At 45.5% G+C, this 21,158-nt stretch overlaps 1 protein-coding gene across 3 annotated transcripts in view; it reads right to left on the bottom strand.

The window, feature by feature from the left end:
• LOC146869338 (solute carrier family 12 member 6-like) overlaps positions 1-21,158 on the bottom strand; it is an 836,907-nt gene that overhangs the window by 332,886 nt on the left and 482,863 nt on the right. For all 3 annotated transcript variants that reach the window (XM_085651026.1, XM_085651041.1, XM_085650987.1), the window contains one exon: positions 20,236-20,355. In XM_085651026.1, coding sequence (XP_085507152.1) covers positions 20,236-20,355 — 120 coding nt within the window. The remainder of the gene's footprint in view (positions 1-20,235; positions 20,356-21,158) is intronic.

Here is a 21,158-nt window from a genome sequence, read left to right as displayed (position 1 = left end):
GTTGCGGACAGCATGGACACCAACGACATCGGATTGGAAATCACCATTTACGAAAGTACCGACTACAATTGCGCAGGCCGCTGAATAGGCGTGCTTTGATCCAGTTGCCGGTTGCGCATAACCGTCAGTGTAAATGACACAATGGTAATCCTCGAGCGGACGCAAAGACAGAGGAGCTGGGTGAACGAATTCATACTGTAAGAACTCCTGAGTCTGCAGAGCTGCGTCAAAGATATATGTGACGTTGGGCGATGTCAAGGAAGTAGCCCATTGTATCCACCTTGGATGCAAAGCCTTAGAATTTGGTACACTAGCTTTCGTCACCGCCTCAAGGGCAGGATATAGTGTTATCACCAACATGCGTTTTCCTTGCGATAGTGCTCGTTCTTTTAGAATCGCCTTCTGCACTGCCGTCAGAACTTTCTCGACAGCGGAAAATCGCAGTTCAGCCGAGGTGTACAAGTGAGATTTGTAGGCAATGGGGACGGTGTCGCCCTCATTGAACGTTAAGTATGTGAAACCCACTGCCCCGGCACAATTCTTATGGCCAGGTTAGTGTGGTTATCACACGTCATTAAGTATTGAGAAGCAAGAAGATCAGCTTGCAATGACTGCAATATAGCTGAATGCTCTGGCAGCCAACAAGATTTGGAAAAAGTAGGTTGTACCAAGGCATAAAGCGGCTTGATACGCTGGGCATAATCTGGAATGTAGGTTCGACCGAAATTCAGAAAGCCCAGCAGAGATTGTCATTTCTTCAGTGTCGTGGGAGCACGGAGGCATGCGCATTTCTCCAGGAAGTGCGGAGCCAATCCTCGACCTTCATTCTTGAGTTCGTACCCCAAGAACAACACTGTATATTCCGCAATGTGTGACTTCGCAAAGTTGAATTTGTAACCGAAGTCTGCAAACAAAACAATAATGCGATCGACGCGACGGAGATGCGGTTCCAACTAGTCATCTGTGAGATAAATATCATCCACATATGAGTACGCATCTGGGTCTATGCGCTCCAACAGAGAGACCGCGCAAGCGGCGAAGACACCAGGGCTGTTTTTATAGCCCATCGGTAATCTTTTGAATTGTTTTTGTTTGCCACCCGAGGTGAAAGCCGTCCACTCACTACTAAGAGAGGACAGGTTATGGCTATAAAAGCCATTGGAAATGTCAAGTGTGGTTTTAAATCTTTTTCTCACGAGACTATCGACGAGAGCCGAACTGTGGGTATTTTGTACTGCGCATGTCCGGCAATGAGAGTTTAAATGCCGGTAATCCAGAACTAGGCGGTATGACCCGTCAGGCTTCATCACAGTGAATAAAGGATTATTCATTGGTGACACACATGTTTCAATTACTCCTTGATATTCCAATTATTCAAGGATGTACGCGACGTGAGGTCTTGCTTCGCGACGCTTGGGGTATTGGGGTTGTGGTTGGGGCGTAGTCCGCAATGGAATCTCATGGCCGGGAGACAATTTATCCCAACCAACCTGATTTCGATATAACGCAGGTGGGAGCACCTGAGCCCATTCCTCAGCGTACTTTTTAGCTTGGACCTTCGGCACTGTGTGCGCAAAGGACGGGAGGATTACCTCCTCCCCTCTAGGAGTATCTAAAATGAAAGCTGGGGGCCAATCTGCCTCCGCCAACAGAATATCATAGGAAGTGGTCAGATTATCCCCAAAAACCCTTGAATTGTACGTTGTATGTCACCTTCAATTAGAAGGACTATATTATACAGTCTATGAGGGGGAGCCATTTGAGTATCAGCAGTTTCAATATTCACGAATGTATCAGTTGCTGTCGCCACCAGATATGGACGCAGTGCTCGTCGCTCTATTGTAACTTCCGCCGCGCTGTCGAGCAGCGTTAGTGCCCATGTCAGGTTCTGAAGCTGCGTCCGTACCATCTGAGGCATACCTCGCTGTCAGCGCAGCAACTTTCTTCTTCTGAAACGAGGGTCGTTGACGCGCAGACTCGTCCTGCTTGCCTTTGCCGTCAGACTGGCGAGGTTGCTCACGACCTTGGGCACCCCTTCCTTTCCCACCGTCTCCGCCACCGGATTGTGAAGCCGATGTTTCCTGTGAAGAACGAGGAGAGCGTTGTTCAGAAACCTGAAATCTATCAGGTGACTTAATACGAGATCGATCGCACAGGTGAGGCAGGACGAGACCCCTGTTTCTGTTGCTGCTTCCCCTGTTTCTTTGCTCTCCAACTTTGCTTAGGAAAGTTGGGGCGTTCGTCTTTAGTAGACGAGCTCACCTTAGTTTGCTGTACTATATCAGGAATGATCACTGTCGGTTTTACACCCAAGGTACTACGACCCACGGTCCTGTATGCCTTCGCAATTATTTTAGCGAACTCCTTGGGCTTGTCGGCGTCATCCACGCGGTCCATCATATTTGCAACTTGGAACTGCATGGCATCTCCTTTGAGGTTGCCCATTACCATGGAGCATACCACATCGGAGCTGTCGACAAGCCTCATTCCCAATTCAATAGCAGCCTCCGCCCCGTGATTCTCTTGAACCTTTTTGATGACGGACGGAAGCACAGACATAGACGGAGTGCCATAGCATTTCGAATAGGTCGCGGCAAAGACCTTGCCCCAGTTGTCACAATCGGCCATATCAGGGACCAGGTCTTTCGGCAAAGTAATGGTGAGGATCCTGTGTTTCTCCACAGGAGTGGTATGCGGTAAAACCGCCTCCAGTTGGTCAAATTTCTCAGCAAGCCAATAAGGAAATTTATCCTTATTTTGGGGGCTTGCCTACCACCGAATTAACCATAACAGGACTAATAACCACCGCGTGGTGGTCTGTTGGTTGTCCCGCAATAGCAGGTGCCCCCATCTGTACGTTGCGTGACACGTACTGCACTAAAGCCCTATGAACTGTAATCAGGGCTGTGTGTAGTACCCGCAACTCAGCCACCGTGAGATAGAGAGGATGAGGCGTAAAGCCGGCCAGCACCAGCCATGTGGCCCCTGCAATAGACAACGGGCCCATTCTCGCCGGTGCAACCGCATGGGGAATGGCGCCATTAAACCAAATAGTATGCTGCCAGGCAGGGATTGGAATTTCTTGTGTCCTATATGGGGTATAGACCGCAGGCAGCTGTGTGGCAGTATAAGTATGAAACGTATCATCGTCATCTACTGCTGGAAAAGTCACCCATGAGTAAAACAACTCATACGGGTATGACGCATCAGCGCTCACCACAAAAATTACAGCCATCCCATCATCTGGCACCCCATACGTCATCAAATGACGGCGCAGAGGTGCACGACTATGTGCGACTATGTCACCCGCCATTAGGACACACTCCCAAGGAGTCCCGCAGGGTTCGGCACTTAGTCCGATCCTGTTTAATTTGTATGTGCAACCGCTGACTGTGGTCGCCAATAAATGGGGCCTAACTATGGTGTCCTACGCTGATGACACCCAGCTAGCGGTTGCTCTAAACAGGAACACTGTGTTGGATGCTTCCAATTTTCAGAGGGCCCTCAAGGAGGTGGCAAGCTCGATGACGGATAACCGCCTCCAACTCAATGCCACTAAGACTGAAGTCTTAGTCTTGGGCAAAGAGGCTCATCTTTGGGGAGGCGACTGGTGGCCATCAGAGCTTGGCTAAGCCCCTATCCCGGTGACACAGGTAAAGAACCTCGGGGTCTGGCTTGATGCCAATCTATCATTTACCCCTCATACAAAAAAGGTGGCTGGTGCCTGCTTTGGTGCCCTTCAAAGTCTTAGGCCCATCTTTAACTTTTTCGATGCCTCCACTAGGCAACTCATAGTCCAAGCTATGATTCTTTCCAGATTGGATTACGCCAGTGCACTTCTATTGGGCACCAAACAAGCAGAGCTTACACGCCTTCAGCGTGTGCAAAATGCGGCTGCCAGAATGTTGGTCGGTTTGCCAAAATTCTGCTCAGCTAGGCGTTCCATTCTGGACCTTCATTGGTTACCTGTCGGGCAGAGGATAAAGTTCAAAGCCTTGTGCCTGGTTTTTAAAATCCTAAAGTTTGCCTCTCCTCCCATTTTAGCTCAGACCATCTCCTACTATACCCCTGCAAGAGCATTACGATCAACGGGTCAATTTCTGGCTAATGTCCCTCGTTTCAAAAAAGCCAGGTTGGGCGGCCGCTCATTTGGTGTTTTGGCAGCAAGCCTTTGGAACACACTGCCTGTCAGTATTCGTTCTATTTCTGATTTGCTGCCGTTCAGAAAGGCTGTGAAAACATTTTTGTTTCCTCTGGCTTGATGGTTTTTGCGGCTGGTTACCACGCGTCTTGTGTTATGTCACCTGATCCTTTATAGCGCCGGGACGCCACTTGGCTGCGGCATCTGTGCGCTTTACAAATATAAATAACATAACATAACATAAAGAGTATCAACGATATCAACAGTAGCACTGGGGTTCAGTAAAAATAACCTTTTTAATGATCAAGCTTGAAGGAACCTATTAGTCGAAACACAGGTAGGTCAAACCGTCACTCCCGTCAACCGGAAACTAGAGTGAGGGTGTTGTGGACTAATAAAAGCACTACTAAGGCGTTTCACATCAATAGACCAAACGTTAGGTGCGCCATGTTGCAGGGATTCTGCTTATGCACAGAACTATGCGCAGGAAACCAGGACCTCAGTGAATTGTGGTGTACCAAAAACTCACCTCAGAACCCAGAACCCCTTATCCGACCAGCATCAGTGTCCCATTCGTTATCCGAGGTTTAGCTCAGCGGTCCCAATGTAGAGACAACCCAGAACAAGTGACTTAGTGTATTTCTCAGGAATGGTGGGAATCAGACATACCTGTTCGTAATTATTCTCATATCAGTCCACAACAGAATAAACAGAGACACTGTAAAGTTTAAAGAGTTTATTTTATAAACCTCGTGTCCTAAGATGCAGTACTTTGGCTAACATTAGCAGACAAACAATTAAAATCAAAACCATCAGCATAGTTACAATACCATAGAAAATGAAAGGAGTAATCATACTAAAATGACAGTGGATCTCATCCACCTTCCTTTCCCTAGCAAACTAATATTATTATTATTAGACTAGTAAAAGGTCTCTAGGCTTGACTGGGGAACCCCATACCGTAAAGATCAGCTCAGTGAGATCACATCACAGGATCAGCTAGGCTCTGCTCCTGGGAAAGCTCTTCTTCCGAATGCAATGAAAACATGTAACAGTGCAATATTAAAAGCACCCGACTTTCAGGTATTTGCAGCTGCGTGCGTGTTATGGCTAAATAGTGGGCCGATCAACCTGAACTCAACAACATGCACCGTCTAGCGACCCAGACTGTTTTACACTATGTACAGACCAAGGTCGCTGCTCACTGTTTGGGATGTGAACAACAGACTGTTCTCATGTGAAGCAAAGTCGAGCAAGCATTTCTCAATTTAATAATATGTGACTACAGTGTCGTGTGCAAAAGCAGCAAAAGCGGTAAGATGGCTTTCTAACATCTAACGCGGTTGTGCTAACTTAGCATTGTACATATATAGATAACGATCTTTACTACAATCCTACAGACAGCCAGAGTAGCTCCGTCCGTTCGTTTGGAGAACTCGGAGGTAACCTTTTTTCCGGACTTCACTCAGGCGGTACAGAGACATTGCAGGTCGTTCCTGGGAGTCAAGAGGAGTTTGAGAAACAGAGGTCTTAAATACGCAATGCTGTTCCTGGCTCGACTGCGGGTGGAGGCCGGGGGAAAAACCAGATTCTTTCAGGCACCGGAGGAAGCGGCCGAGTGGCTGGACGGCTGGAGAGGCTCATAGGATCACAGCACCCAGAGAGACTAGGATGTATGAGGGGACCTAAGACGTTAGATCAGCACCCTCAATCACTGACTGGGTCCCTGTTCTGTATAGACGTCCACCACTCACATGCAGAGGGCGTGTGTAACAGACTATGTGTATGAAGCTGGCTGATCTAGGGGCAATCATTTACAATGTGTTTCGGTAGGGGTGGGAGAGGGTAGAGGGACGTTTCCCCCCAATTTTCTTCATTTAGTTTGACTTCTGGGCGACAGGCACTCTGCATTGAGATAGTTATGGGCAGTTCTGAGCCCAGAGTGCAGGGGAGCAGGGAGGGGGGGTGTTGGGAGGGGTTAAGGAATAGTTATATGTTTTTCTTGAATCAACGAGGCATCGTAGACCTGCAGCGAAGGCAGATTGGTAACACGTAACTGTCTATGAATACCCATTGGGACAAAGGATTTAAACTGATGAGCTGGAATGTGAATGGTTTGGGAGACAAAGTGAAGAGAACAGTGGTGATGCAGTGTATTAGGAGACATGCCCCTGATGTAGTATTGTTGTAAGAAACACATCTGGTGGGAAACACTTGTAAAGCCCTCAACCACTGGGGATACACTCTCGTGGCACATTCGGGGTCGAGAGGCACGGGGATACTGTTGAGGAACTCCTTTCCAATGATGGTGAAATCCACCTGGGTAGACACAGGGGGGAGATACATAGGCATTACGGGACAATGGGAGGGAAAAGTGTTGACCCTCATGTTGGTATATGTACCGCCTGGTCTTTAGGGACTCGCATTTAAAGACCTGGGCTCTATTCTGCTGACGGTACCAGATGGGCTCCTGGTAGTGGGAGGGGACCTAAATGCAGTGGTCAGCGGTAACCAAGAAAGAAATCCTCAGAGAGAACTCTGCCCCTCTAACAGCTGGCTCCTGGACTTTCTGGCGTCTCTGGGGTTGCAGGACACATGGCGGTCGTACCACCCCTACACTATACAATACATGTATCGCTCGGGCGCTCATAACAGCCACTCCAGAATAGACTACTTACTAGTCCCCCGGACCAACTGGCACACATACGAGAAATCAGACACATGGCAAGGGGTATTTCGGATCATTCTCCACTGTGGGCCCAGCTAGTGGTAGGTCACCATAGAGTGGGTAGAGTAGCGCCCATAAATCCCTGGCAACTCCGAAACCCGGTGGTTCGCGATGCGCTGAAAACCTCCATAAAACAATATTTTCAAGAAAATGAGGGATCTGTAAGCTCCCACCAGACACTGTGGGAAGCGTTTAAAACAGTGGTTCGGGACCAAGCACTCTTCCACATAGCGGGGGTGCGGAAAGGAAAGGTCAGGGAGGAGGAGGCATTGGAGGAAGAAATCCTCCGTTTGGAGGAGGAAATAGCAGAGGAACCTAACCCAGATACCCTACATGTTCTGCAGTTGAAGAGGGACACTTACAAAGCCTTAGTGACGAACAAGGCCAAGGAATTGGGCAGAGAGACGCTGGGTAGAATATACGATCAAGGGGATAAAGCTGGGAAATTGATTGCATGGCTAGATAAACGACAACTCGCTAGTAGATTGGTGCCGGAGCTAATAGACAAGACGGGAGGCACATTCACTGATCCCCAAGACATTGCTAATGCATTCGCACTCCACTTCGAACAGGTATACTCGTCGCAAAAATCTTACACACTGCAAGACTCCCTCGATCTCCTGCATGACATTACAATGCCTAAGCTCACCTCCCCAGAATTAGATTATCTGGAAGGAGCATTTACAACAGATGAGATTGCACAGGTGATCAGGGGCCTTAACTCTGGGAAAGCGTCGGGACCCAACGGCCTGCCGATTGAACTGTATAAACTCCGACTAGACATTCTTGCCCCTCATTTGTGTAAGATGTTCGAAGAAAGTAAAGAACGAGGGGAATTGCCACGTGACCACAGGGTGGCGACCTTAGTAATGATTCACAAAGAAGGCAAGACTCGCACAGACTGTGCCTCCTATAGGCCTATTTCATTGCTAAACGCTGAACCTAAGATACTGGCTAAACTCCTAGCCACTCGATTAGTCAAGGTAATTAATAACCTGGTACATCCAGACCAATCCGGCTTCATGCCCCAGCGGAACACCGCTTTGAATCTACATAGAGTACACGAGGTAATGGGGAGGGCAACCACGATTCAGGAAGAGGCGATACTGGTTTCATTAGACGCTACCATGGCATTTAATATGCTTGAATGGCCATATCTCTTTGCGGTCCTCGAAAACATGGGGTTTATGCCCAGATTCATCCAGTGGGTGCAACTCCTTTACTCGAAACCCCTAGCCCAAGTAGTTGTAAATAATAAAAAGTCTGAAGTCTTCAACCTTAGCAGAGGAACCCGGCAGGGATGCCTTCTCTCCCCCCTTCTGTTTGCTTTGGCCCTGGAGCCCTCGGCATCTTGGGTGCGGAGAGATCCGGTGATAAAAGGCCTAAGATGGGCGGACACGTGGGAGGATCGCATATCGCTTTATGCAGACGACATACTGTTATTTCTACGATCCCCAAAGGCCTCCCTTATAGCGGTATTAGACATCTTTGCCTTTTTTGGCAGGTATTCAGGATATTCGATCAACTGGGCTAAATCCATGCTATATGTTCTTCGGGGACCACTCACTGGCCTACCCAGGAACTGCCCGATACAGGTCACCACACAGGGCTTCAAATATCTTGGTATTTATATCACGGCCGACCCCGTGAGTAGATATGCTCATAGCCTACTCACACCCCTACGTTGACTTAAGAGTGATTCGGAACGCTGGAAGGCACTTCCGCTCTCGTGGTTGGGCAGAGCGTCCTTATTTAAAATGATGTCCTTGCCACGGTTTCTCTACGTTTCGCAGAATTCTCTAGATCTAGTCCCCTCGAGTTTTTTCAAAGAAATTGAAAGCCTGTTACGGGGCTTGCTCTGGAATGGAAAACCTCGCATAGCACTACCCAAATTGAATCTAAACTGGTACGACGGTGTTATTGGACTCCCGGACCTTAAAAAATATTATTGGGCAGCACACCTGGCAGCTATTAATCATGGCACGTACAGGCAAGCAGATGATCCGGGCTACGCGATGGATCGGTGGTTGCTACCAGGAGGGAATTACAACCAGGTGCTTTACTACAGCGCAGGGAGGCACCACCTGACTGGGCCAACCAAACACTCGGTGCAAATATGGCTAACAGAAGCATGGGATGGGAACGCAAGGTAACTCTGGCCACCCGACTATGGGATTCTGAACTGCTTGGGAATCTATGGTCCTCTAGAGGGTTCGACAAGTGGGACCTTATAGGTATCTCAAAGATCGGCGATCTCTGGGTGAAGGGTGAGGTCAAGTCGTTGCCCGCCTTGCAACAGGAGTATGATCTGGCCCCCATGGAATACTTTCGATACATGCAGGTTCTGCATGCATTGCAGTCGTGTCTCCAGAAGGGAGTAACCCCTCCTGAATCCTCCCCCCTGGATGACCGAATTTTGGACAGACATGTACCAACGAAGGCCATCTCGCTTACCTACAAAAAGTTAGTGAAACATTCTGGCGAACCCCTCCTGAAGGTAAGGGAAAAATGGGAAAGAGACTGCATTATACTCGACGACGAAGATTGGGTAATAGCTGTCACCTCACCTCGGGAAGTAGCCATCGCAGCCAGACTGAGGCTGGTGCAGCTAAAGATTCTGCACCGTATCTAAATCACTGGGCTGGGTTTGGTGCATATGGGGAGAGCAAAGGATAGTACATGTAGAAGGGGCTGTGGCACTGAAGAAACGTTCCTCCATATATTATGGGAATGCACACACATACAGAGATACTGGGGAAAGGTACATGAAGTAATGAGCGAGGTGCTCGCACATAACATCACTTTGGAGGCCAAGAGGTGCCTCCTGAATGTGTGGGAACCCACCGACCTGAACCGCACACGTATCACCTGGGTCACGTTAGGGTTGATGATAGCGAAAAGTAATATTGCACAGAAATGGGGGGCAGCGCAGGCACCTAAAGTATCCGCCTGGAAGAGGGATATGGACTGGTGTATGTTTCGTGAAAAGACTGTATATGTGGCCAGGGGATGGCCCAAAAAATGGACTCGAATCTGGAAGGACTGGAATGAATATAGAGGGAACATCTGTACCCCGCCAATACTCCCAGCTCATAATGAGCAAGTGTAGACAGAATGTGGGATACCAAGCTTTCAATCCATGTACGTTTAAATGTGGACTTATTTGATTTGTGGGGGGAATAATAGTGTACTGTGATATGCCTTGTGATGTTGATTCAACTTGTTAATAAAAAGAAATATAAAGAAAAAAAAACAAGGGCCTAACTACTGCATGCTTCCACTTCTTTGGGAGAATCACAGAATCTAGAGAGATTTTCAGAAGCTCTATTGTGGTGGGGAGAATGGATACCCAACCCTTGAGTAAGATATGGGGGGTGCCGGATCTAGGGGGGTTCCTAATTTGATTTTGCCCAAAAGGAGCCGAGTATTGTCCTCATTCAGGACTGGAATGTGATTCAGAACAGGTGCAGCTGGATCACTGTGGCGTCTGCTCCTAGATTCTGAACTATACCAGGGTTATTACAACGAAGTGCATCATAGATATCATCCACTTTCTTTTTTTTTAAGATCGCTGCAAACTTGTTGCATCCTTTTTTAGTGGTTTGCTGAGCGGAGTCGCCCTGCTCAACCTTTGTCAGGGATTTCACTATCTTAAATAGTTCTCTGGGGGGAATTGGCAGCCTTGTTGGTCTTCTCCTCATTGTGTTTAGCCTGGGCTTGTTTAATTTCATTGTGATAGTGTCTAATGATAGTTTTATATTGAATTTTTAAGGCAAGGTCGTAAGATTTCCTCCAGTTCCTTTCTACTTTCTTTAAAAAAAAAAATTGAGGGAGGATGAGTGACTATTAAACCAGGGGGCTCTTTTGCCGTTTAGTTGAGACCTTGGCCTGGCTTTCCGAATACATTTGTCTAGCGACTGATCAATCTAGTGTTCCCATTGTAAATAGGCCTCATCTGGATTGCTAAATCCAAATGGTCGCACACTGCTGACCTACCTGCGTGTTACCCCAAAGAACTGTGGTCCCTGTAGTCAGTGTCGGCGGATACACCTATGCTCTTGTCGTGAGTGCAAGTGTGAATAGCGTTAGCCATCCCTGGACACGTGTTTCGAGGTAGTTGCCTCTCGTCAGCAGGGAGTAGGAAAGAGTGCAGGGTTGCTGTGTAGGCTGCTAAAATCATTATCAGGTAAGGTACCTCTCATAGCAACGCAGGTGCGTAACCTGAGCCCGTCGACTCCCCGGCTCAAAGAGCCACTAAATAACTAAATCCAAATGGTCGCACACTGCTGACCTACCTGCGTGTTACCCCAAAGAACTGTGGTCCATGTAGTCAGCGTCGGCGGATACACCTATGCTTGTGTCGTGAGTGCAAGTGTGAATAGCGTTAGCCATCCCTGGACACGTGTTTCGAGGTAGTTGCCTCTCTGATAACGATTTTAGCAGCTTACACAGCAACCCTACACACTTTCCTACTCCCTCCTGACGAGAGGCAACTACCTCGAAACACGTGTCCAGGGATGGCTAACGCTACTCATACTTGCATGCATTACACGGGCATAGGCGTACTCGCCGACGCTGACCTTAGGGACCATTTTTCATTGGGGTAACACGCTTGGTAGGTGGAGCAGTGTGCGACCAATTAGACTTAACTTTATTTCAGGCTCCCTTGAGCCGTTGGAGCCGACGGGCTCATGGTTACGCACCTGCGCGCTACGAGAGGTACTTGACCTGATAACAATTTTAGCAGCTTACACAGCAACCCTACACACTTTCCTACTCCCTGCTGACGAGAGGCAACTACCTCGAAGTACGTGTCCAGGGATGGCTAACGCTACTCATACTTGCATGCATTACACGGGCATAGGCGTACTCGCCGACGCTGACCTCAGGGACCATTTTTCATTGGGGTAACACGCTTGGTAGGTGGAGCAGTGTGCGACCAATTAGACTTAACCTCATCTGGATTGCTGTTAGGTGTGGAGTGGAGGCCTCCAGGGTCTTGGCCCAAGCTTCAGATGTACGCCTGGACCAGCTTCTGACCGGTCTTGAGGTGATCTTTGATGGTACTCCCGGTAGTGTCTTTAGAGAGTGAAAGGGGTAACATATTGATCTGCCCATGGTACAAGGATGGGTGTATTCAACTGAATCTTTGGGTCGTTGGAAAAAATGGGATCAAGAATGTGGCAGCTCAGGCAGTCCTTATTGTAAGAGCTGTGAAGTAAAGGTTCCCTGTGAAAGGTAAACAGGTGCTACGGCAGCAGCCTCCCTCGGGTACTCAGCTCGTATCAGTGTAAGGCAAGATGCATCATCTTCCTTGAGTGCAGGCAATAATCAAGATCATCTTCAGATGGTATCTTGCAGGATAATCTGGGGCGAAGGACCTCTCTACTCAAGTGGTCGAATGAAGGTCCTTAAAAACTAACCATCATCAGGGATGAAAACCTTCAACATAATTTCAGGAATGTGGCAAATAGATTATGGGCACCAAAGAAAGGGTCCTAGACATATCTTTAGGAAGATGGGAGCTGAGAAGACGTCAGTTTGAACTACACCTCTTTGATGAATTATCTAAGGATGTCTCTTGATGGCCTGAAATAGTGATAAGGGAACACTTGTTCCAGACTGGGTGTCTCATAAGGTGTTATGTCTGGGTCATTATGGAATGACTTGACACTCTTGTAGTTCTACAAATGATAAAGGCAGATGACATTCATGTTATTATTGTTTATAACTGATGTGATAGAATTCAGGTGGTCCGAGGTGGAGTTGAGGACCTGACCAGAATGGGGTCAGACCTTAGGGGCTTTACGCCAGAAATATGCATTAGTCAGACCCTCCAGCATTTCGCGATTCACAAAAAAAATCACGAAATCAGCTGACTAGCGCGATGGCCGCAATATTTACAATTATTGCTGCGATATTTACAAAAAAGTGTCAGCAAAACAAACAATGCCCTTTTATTGGCTGTGAGCTCACACGTCACTAAGTGCCCCCGTCCAGTCATCCAATACCTGCTTCCTCCTGGCCAAGATACAAGCCTTTAGCCTATGTGGCTTTGATGTGCAAATGCACTCCTTACCTTCGGCTACTGGCACCTCGCTCCAGTCAGTTCCATGTGAACAGGACTTTTACTCTCATGACACAAGAGACTCAGAGAGAGTGCCGGTCGGCTCAGGCTGCAGCAGGATGTTATCAATTTCCTGCGGCCCAGGTTCCCAGGAATTGGTGCTGGCACTGAGCGTAGGCTTAAATTATAGGAGCAAGGGCAAGATGTGTCCATCTTTCCTGACCTGGAAATGTGCTGTACCCCTGCTGAGTGTGTGGGGGGGAGGGGGCGAGGACACCAGGGTTTGTGTCTGGTCATGGTGAGTCTGAGAGCAAGTGCGGAGTGTCTTTAAAAGGCAAACAGAACGGCTCTCAAGACAGTGGTGCCACGATGATGAGCTCCTCTCACCGGCCGGGACAGTCTTCAGTTTGGGGGGTTGAGGGGCGGTGTTAGAACCATACAGAGAAATGCTAAATGGTACATTTGTAAATTAACCATTGAGTGTGTAGGAGCAATTGTTACTTGTTGAAGATCACACACTCTTCGTGGGTAGCGGAGACTCAAGTTTTTTGGAGCTGTTTCCTCACAAATATAGTTACTCAGACACAAGTGCAAATCTTTAGGGTAAAAAATTGAGGAAGGGAAGGTAATGAAATATGGGGACAGGGTGAGGATGGATTGCGGAGACTGAGGGGGAACTTAAAAATGTAGGTGCGCCATCAAGAAAGGAAAACTTTGGAGCTGGCCTCAGTTGGTCTTTTATGGTCTGTAGTAATTGTGATCACATCTAGCATGCATATTCGCAAAACCATATTTTATGAGGATAACTGAGTTATTGTTTTTCTAACAGAGATCCTTTCGTTTGCTTGTGGAACTTATACAGCACAGTGCTGAATTACTTTTGTGTCTAGGAGTTTTCATGCAACAATAAAAATGTCAAGTTAACTGCAGAAGAATGCTCCTGCTGTTGCAAGATCAGCGTTTTGTCAAGATAAAATAGGGCAGAGGATAATTATGCCTGCTGAAAAGTACGTGAATCACGTAACAAAGGCACTAGGCTAGTGTCCTTCCATTTCTGGTACTTTGCTGAAGTTTTAAGACATTCTTAGAGTTTCTAATTGCTCAAATGGGGGTAATTTCTGATATTTATCTGTTTCCCTAGACCTCATTGTTTAATTTTGTTCAGGAGAAAGTGTCACTCATAGTCGTTGAATGTCACTCATATTTACAATGAATTTATGAAAATGTCACACACAAGCAATCTGAAACCTTGGCAGCTATGCACCCAGCAGCAGCGCTTCAGAACTGCTGGGGATATTTTAAGGCCCCTTTTAGACCATTGGGTTTCAGAAAAGTGGATAGTTTTTTAAATTAATTTCCTTGCCTTTGCCTACTCACAAAGTGTCACTTAAATTGCCACCCTTAATTTGCAGCATTACATTCTAGTAAAGCGCTCTAGCAGCAAAGCAGAACTCCCTGTATGGGTCATATTTGTATTAGCAACATATTTTTAATGTTGAAAAGGATGCTAGAAATTACTGTTTTTTAAAATGGACAGATCCAGGAGGCAGTGGTACACTGGCAGGGGTGCATACATGGATACTAGAACACCCCAGGGAGAAATGGGCCCCCCTCTCACGAGGTGCAGATTGGAGCTGTGCTTTCGTAGAGCCGCAGACACTTCAAACATGCCAGTTTCACAGCGGAATACCCTAAATCAGTTTACATTGATTTAAGGCTGAAAAGGAATGATTACGAGTAAAATAAAGTTCTGCAATAATGCAGCTAAATTTCGGTTTTTGTGCCGCTAAATTTGCAAATCTATGCCGCAAAAGCCTGGGGGGGTTTGATTAGTACCTTCTTGTGAATACTACGGCTTGTCCTGCCCCCCTCACAGGTTCGTCGCCAGTGTAATAATAAAGATGACACCCAGCAGTGAAGAACAACTGTCACTTTATTCCAAGCCATCCGCTCTCTGACATGAGCAGGTTGTCAACATTCTAAGGAGAGCTCCGGGAGCTACCAAGGTAAGAGGGGCGGTGGGGGTGGACGGAAGGTACCAAGGTGGGAGGAAAGGGAAAGATACAACACAAGTCTTTCATGATACAATGCAGGGTTTATATGAAGGTGCAGTTTTTAGGCTATTTTAAAAAGGCAATATAAATGTAGTGGCCATCTATGTTGTAACTTTACATGGTTACTGGAGATAGGATTACCATTCCCAATGTACATTCAAGCGGTACATTAATAGGCACTGATTAAAAGCAATTAGATCAATATTTCAGGTATAATTAACAATGTTATTATCTATGGGGTTGAATGCTGTTAAGAATGTACTAATGTAAGTAATTGGGCACCTTTGATTTTTGATAAATTATGAAGATTGTAGTTTTTAATTAGAAATCAATTTGAGGTGCTTGCTCCAATACTGGCATGGATGACATTTTCAATGCTACTTATTCATACGCAAATTAGAGTAACTTTTGAGTGAACAGGTTGCAGTTCAGCATCTAAATCTAACCCTTCATTGTGAATTTACAGGGAGCATTATTTTATTGTAGAGTTCATACAAATCATAAATATTGTCAGGTTTCCGGAAGTGCTTGGAAACTTTGGATAATGGCGCAGAGGAGACTGAAGGCAAAAGTACACAAATTTTACACAAAGTGCACAATAGTTATTGGCAGTTGTTCACTCACTTGCTCTGTACTGTAGCATTTCCAGGACAGAGTTGGTCATTTAAAGCCAACTCAACATGAAGCAGATGCCAGGCAACATTTTGTCGGTTGCAGTGGCTCTACGCTTCATATTAGTTCGCACCTGGATGTTTGCCACGTTTGTTTTCTCCCTTTTCTCTTCCCCCATGGTTACAGTTCTTCTTTACTTCCTAACATTGTTGTTTGTGCATATTTTTGGGTATCCTATCCACTATTTCCACTCCTCAGGTCTGGTGCTGCATGTCGTTGTGGCATCTGTGGATCCTGGTGGCTATAGTGGCATGTTAGGGGCTCATACTGCAGGTGTGACCAGTAAACATCCTTATAGCTGTCACAGTGCAGCTCTGCTCCCGATGGCATTTTAGGATCGGTTGTGGCTCACTCATTACAACTGGGCAAGTGATTCTGTTGCCTCCCTGCTGCAGAGAACAGCACATTACTGCATTGCAACTGAGATGAATCAATCGAAGGTAACAATGCGCCCCTGTTTCTTTCTCCCCCTTTCCCTGTCTTTACTGCAGTCCCACTGAAGGGATGCTGTTACCCTGAAACATCTACGTAGGGATTGAGGGGTGGCAGGGCCTAGCAATGGCTCCGCTTTCTGTGAACCTGGCCAAACATATTTCTAATTAATAGGCGGTGGTGCAGCGCGTCCACAGTGAAAAGAGAATATTCAGTGATACGAGTAAGACTAAACCAACATTTTGAAATAGAATATTATGGAGAAAATTATAACTATTTGAGGTATAAAGTACCAGAAAAACATGAGCTACAAAAACGGGATGCAATAATTCGATGATTTTCATAATGCAAATCATGAGATATTTAAACTGACTTTTTTGTGTTTGTGTTTAGCGTTTTATTGAACGAACAAATGAAATGTTTTTGTCTTGAGGAAACAAACTTATTGAATCAGGATGTAATCAGAATGAACTGTGAGGCACATTTCCTCAACACGGAATACTATGGTAGCAATAATTAGAGATATTGCTATTGATAAATGATTAGATTAAATAACTTTAATTGGAAATCAGTTTGGTGCCGCATACTACTAGACTAATGCTTTGCTGAATGAAAAAGTAAAATGTTTTTGCCCAAAGAAGCAATCTAACTGGATTGTAAAACATGTTTTCAAGGAGGCATATTTTGACAAATAATGAAGCATAAAAATTGATTTGACCCAGTGACTTGATTTTGAAACTACAGACTGTGTTTCTGGATTTACATTTTCAAAACAGAATGGAAGAGAAAACAGATGCTGATGATTATCGTTAATGGAGTGAACCCGAAAACTGTCTTGAGTTGCAATGAAATGTGAGGCACAGCAGCAATGTTCACACTGAGTAGCAGCAAGAGCTGGCCAGTGTCACAATTGATACTTATAGGTCTAGTGGACCAGGTTAGCCTCCCATCTCCTCATGTGTGCCCATGCTGCATTGTGGGGGATTTCAACTCAGGGCCCGATTTAGATCTAGCCGGACAAGTCACTCCGTTACAACGTTGACCGATATCCCATCCACTGAGATATATTTCCCATTATATTCTATGGGATTTATATTTCGGCGGACGATATATCTGTCACCGATGTAATGGAGTAACCCGTCCACCTAAATTTAAATCAGATCCTCAGTCTTCATTCATCCATAAATATTCATCATCAGGAATATGCTTGATGACACACAATCATTCTACATACTATTTCTAATCGATGGGCTTCCTAAGCGTGAGCTGATGCACCGGAAGTGAAGTCCACAACGGAGATACTTTTTTTTCAAAACACAAAATATGTAAATTTCTGTCTCATGAAGAAACTATGAGCATTGAAAATCATATCCAATTTTTATTGTTATTTTAATTTTATAAGGCGCACAGCTACCCTAGGGTTTCCCGGCGCCACCTGAAAGTGCACAACGAAAAGAAGAGAACTACATATTAAATAACCAAGTTTTTATACCTCGCCGGAAGATCTCATAAGAAGATTCACTACGGAGACCTGCCGGAAGGGAGTTCCATAAAGAAGGACCCAAGTGGGAGAAGGAGCGATCGCCCATACGCATTAGTCTCATCCTAGGAATGACAAACTTCGCCTGAGTAGCTGATCGAAGTGTGCGGGAAGGAACATAAGGGTGAACAAGAGTCAACAAGTAAGGAGGAGCCTTACCAGAATTTATCTTAAACATAAGACTCAAAGCCTTAAACTTAATGCGGCATTCGATCCTGAGCCAATGAAGTTCTCGAATTGAGCCTGAAATAGACGCAGTTTTGAGGATCTTACAAAGCAGCCATGCTGCGGCATTCTGTACTAACTGCAGCTTACGTAACACTTTCTTAGAGGCACCCAAGTACAGGATGTTACTATAGTCCATCCTTGAGGTGATAAGCGCCTGGACCACTGTGCGTTAGGCGGAAAAAGGTAACATCCATAAAAAAAATTATTAGCCACTTATTTATAAAAAGTAAACAGACAATCGGACAAGGAGAACACAATGTTATTCAGGGCACCGTAAAAATAATCAGAAGAAATCATTTGACGATAAACAATCACAAATATGTCTATTGTCTTACAAATTACCCCACATAAAATATATGCCAATGAGATGTAAGAGAACGTTGGTTAAGCATTAAGGAGTTTCACTTTCTCACGAACCTAGACATCCCAAATTTATATGCTACCTAAGGTACATACATATCTTGCAAACCATCTGGGGAAATAAACGGCCTTATTACGACTTTGGCGACTGTAGGACTACCAAAGCCACTGTGCTGTTGCCCACCAGATCAGGAGTTAAATCCTGGTCTGGTAGGCGGTCTAAGGCGGCGGTCTGCTCATTAAAGAGCCTGACATGCAGAGCGAAGCTCTCAGAGCACTAACTGCACCTTCTTGGATGATGTGGCATACATGCCACACCGTGCAGGAACTGGGGGTGCAAAACCCCGCATGCACCCCCAGGCCCAGGAGCGGCAGGGCCCCCTTTGCTGCCTCCTCTCACCCTTTTCATGGGGGGGCTCACCGCCCTGAAAAGGGCGGTGGACAGACATCTCCTAATAGCATAATAGTGCTCCTGACAGCCGCACGACTGTCGCAGGATCCTTGATACCCGGTCGGGGGTGCAGAAGTCCTGTGGCAGTTCGACCGCCGCAGTCGTAATACTGTGGGTGGTCCTACAGTGTGGCAGTGGTTGGAACGCCACCACGGGTTCGGTGGCCCTTGTAATAGGGCCCTTAGTGTTGCAGGTCTCCGGTTATCTTGGAACCTCTTTGCAAGTATGTGGATTGATTTATCAGGTCATTTTACCATACATCAAAGCAAATACCTGTGTCAGAATGGACGATATTAATTTGGTCAAAAGCTACTCTTTCCCTATCATCATGAACTACTTGTCACCACGGACAGAGTCCTTGTACGCAAATGTATTGCAGGATGAAGTAATCAGGGTAACTGATGAATGCCTTGACATCCCAACTGCAATGCATAGTGTGCCCACTGACTACAGTGCTGACAACGCCCATATTGTGTTTCCCAAAAACCTTTTTCTGTGCAAGAACTTCTTTATTTGCAGATAAAAAGTCATGCGACGGAAGCTTCTTTTTAACTGAATCCGACCAAATGTGCCCGACTTTGAAGAGAGTGACTTATCTGATTTGTAACATTTTAAATTAACATATGAAAGAGGAACATTGATAATATTTTTTATATGAAAGGAACCTAGGGCAGATTAGTCATGTTCCATGACTGGTTCAACCAAGAAATCCCACATTTATCATTCACTGCAAAGTCTGATAACCAATTATTCAATCTTCTAAATCTGAACATACAACATGAAGATTGCTAAAGGGACAATTGCTTAGCCTATAAAAAAATTTGCAAGAAGAAAGAGCTGCTTTAGAGAACCTCATCTATGCCAAGTTAGCTGAGAGAAGTTACCCATGTCAACTTCTAAAACAGTCAACAAAGTGCACTATGTTCTGTGCCCAGGTAAGTCTTGGGAGTACCCTGAATAACAAACCATGATGATTCATGTGCCGCAACTTAGAATCTTAAAACTTTTGTGCATCCTTTTCCTCGGCTTGAAAATATTCAAAGGCGGGTGCATATTAGCCACACCTTTAGTAGGTCAATACAGCAACACGGACTTCACTTTTATAGCATAGCTTGCTGTTTGGGTATAATAATAAACTATTTTCCATGGTACACGAGGAAATAGTCAATAGCCATTTCAATATATTCCCTTCAAAAAAATTCTATTAAAATTAATATGGTCTCACAGCAACAAATGCTCAAAGTGTTGTTAAGTACATCAGTTTTTGTCTTTAACCAAAACATTTTGAATATAGCAGATGTAGAAAATACTGAAACAAGACTAGCCTCTAAATTTTGATGATGTACAATCTCAATGACAAATGTTGACTTCCCTGGCCCTCTAAAATGAGCACAATGCCTACCTTACTGATCCCAACACTCATGTACATACACAGTGCTGAATTCAAAAACACCACTTTATCCTTGAAAATGCTCTGCACCTGCCAAAGCATAACTAGATATGACACAGAGGGAAGTGATGCTCACCCCCTGGAGCATGCACATAGGAATCGTTTCACTCACCCCTGATATTCAATGTACTTGTAGATCATGCCGGCGATCACCATGGCAACAATGGCATAGTACCAAGAGGAGATGAACATCAGAGCCAGGCATACACTCATGCCTAAGAAGGAAAGTGTCCTGGAAAAGTGAGAGGCGAGGGCATGAGAAGAAGAAGAAACCCTAGATTTTACATACACATTTGCAAACATCTTCTATTATCTAGAAACAGGTAATAAAAAGCAACAGAACCCTTTCCACTCAGGGAAGAAACAAGTTACTTACAACCACCACAGTTCTCCAGTGTTGCAAGTATTTCAACAAAAGATGCCAATGCTTGAGAGCCGTAGTTCGTGGTAACCTATTTCTTCTCTAGCATTGTATATTGTATACATGGACATACATGAATTCAAATAGCAAACAATACGGTAACAGCAAATTGTAATTGCATTTATCCATCTCTTACTACCCCTGACGAAGCGTCGAAGCGCTTTTCGGCAAGTAGCACACTATTCCAGAACCCAAAAAGGATTAGTGGTGAATTAGCATTGGAAAATATGAAATTAATTAGAGCAGTGGACATGTGAGTCTGTTATTAAGTCAAGTCTTTACCAATTTAACCATAATATTCAGCACAGGTGAGAAAGTGGGTCACCATACTGAAATAAGTAGCAAAATAAACATTCTGAATTGCTGATTCTTACCAAATTCTGCTTCCAAACAGTAATGTCTCACAAAGGCTTCTCTGCTCTTTCATGTGCCCGATATGCCAATGTCCAAAAGAGTAAGCTCTGCATAAAGGAGCGGTGTTGTAGGCATGCCTTTTATTAACTTCAATGCTACCCGTAACTGAGTGGTCTTAGAGTGACTGAAAGTGATGGCCACTGCAATCCACTTTGCGATGCCCTGTTATCCCATGCTTCTGCGATCAATGCCAGAAGATG

The sequence above is a fragment of the Triturus cristatus genome, chromosome 1_1 (assembly GCF_964204655.1).
Source record: "Triturus cristatus chromosome 1_1, aTriCri1.1, whole genome shotgun sequence".
Lineage (NCBI taxonomy): Eukaryota > Metazoa > Chordata > Amphibia > Caudata > Salamandridae > Triturus > Triturus cristatus.
This window is presented reverse-complemented; position numbering and strand designations above follow the sequence as displayed.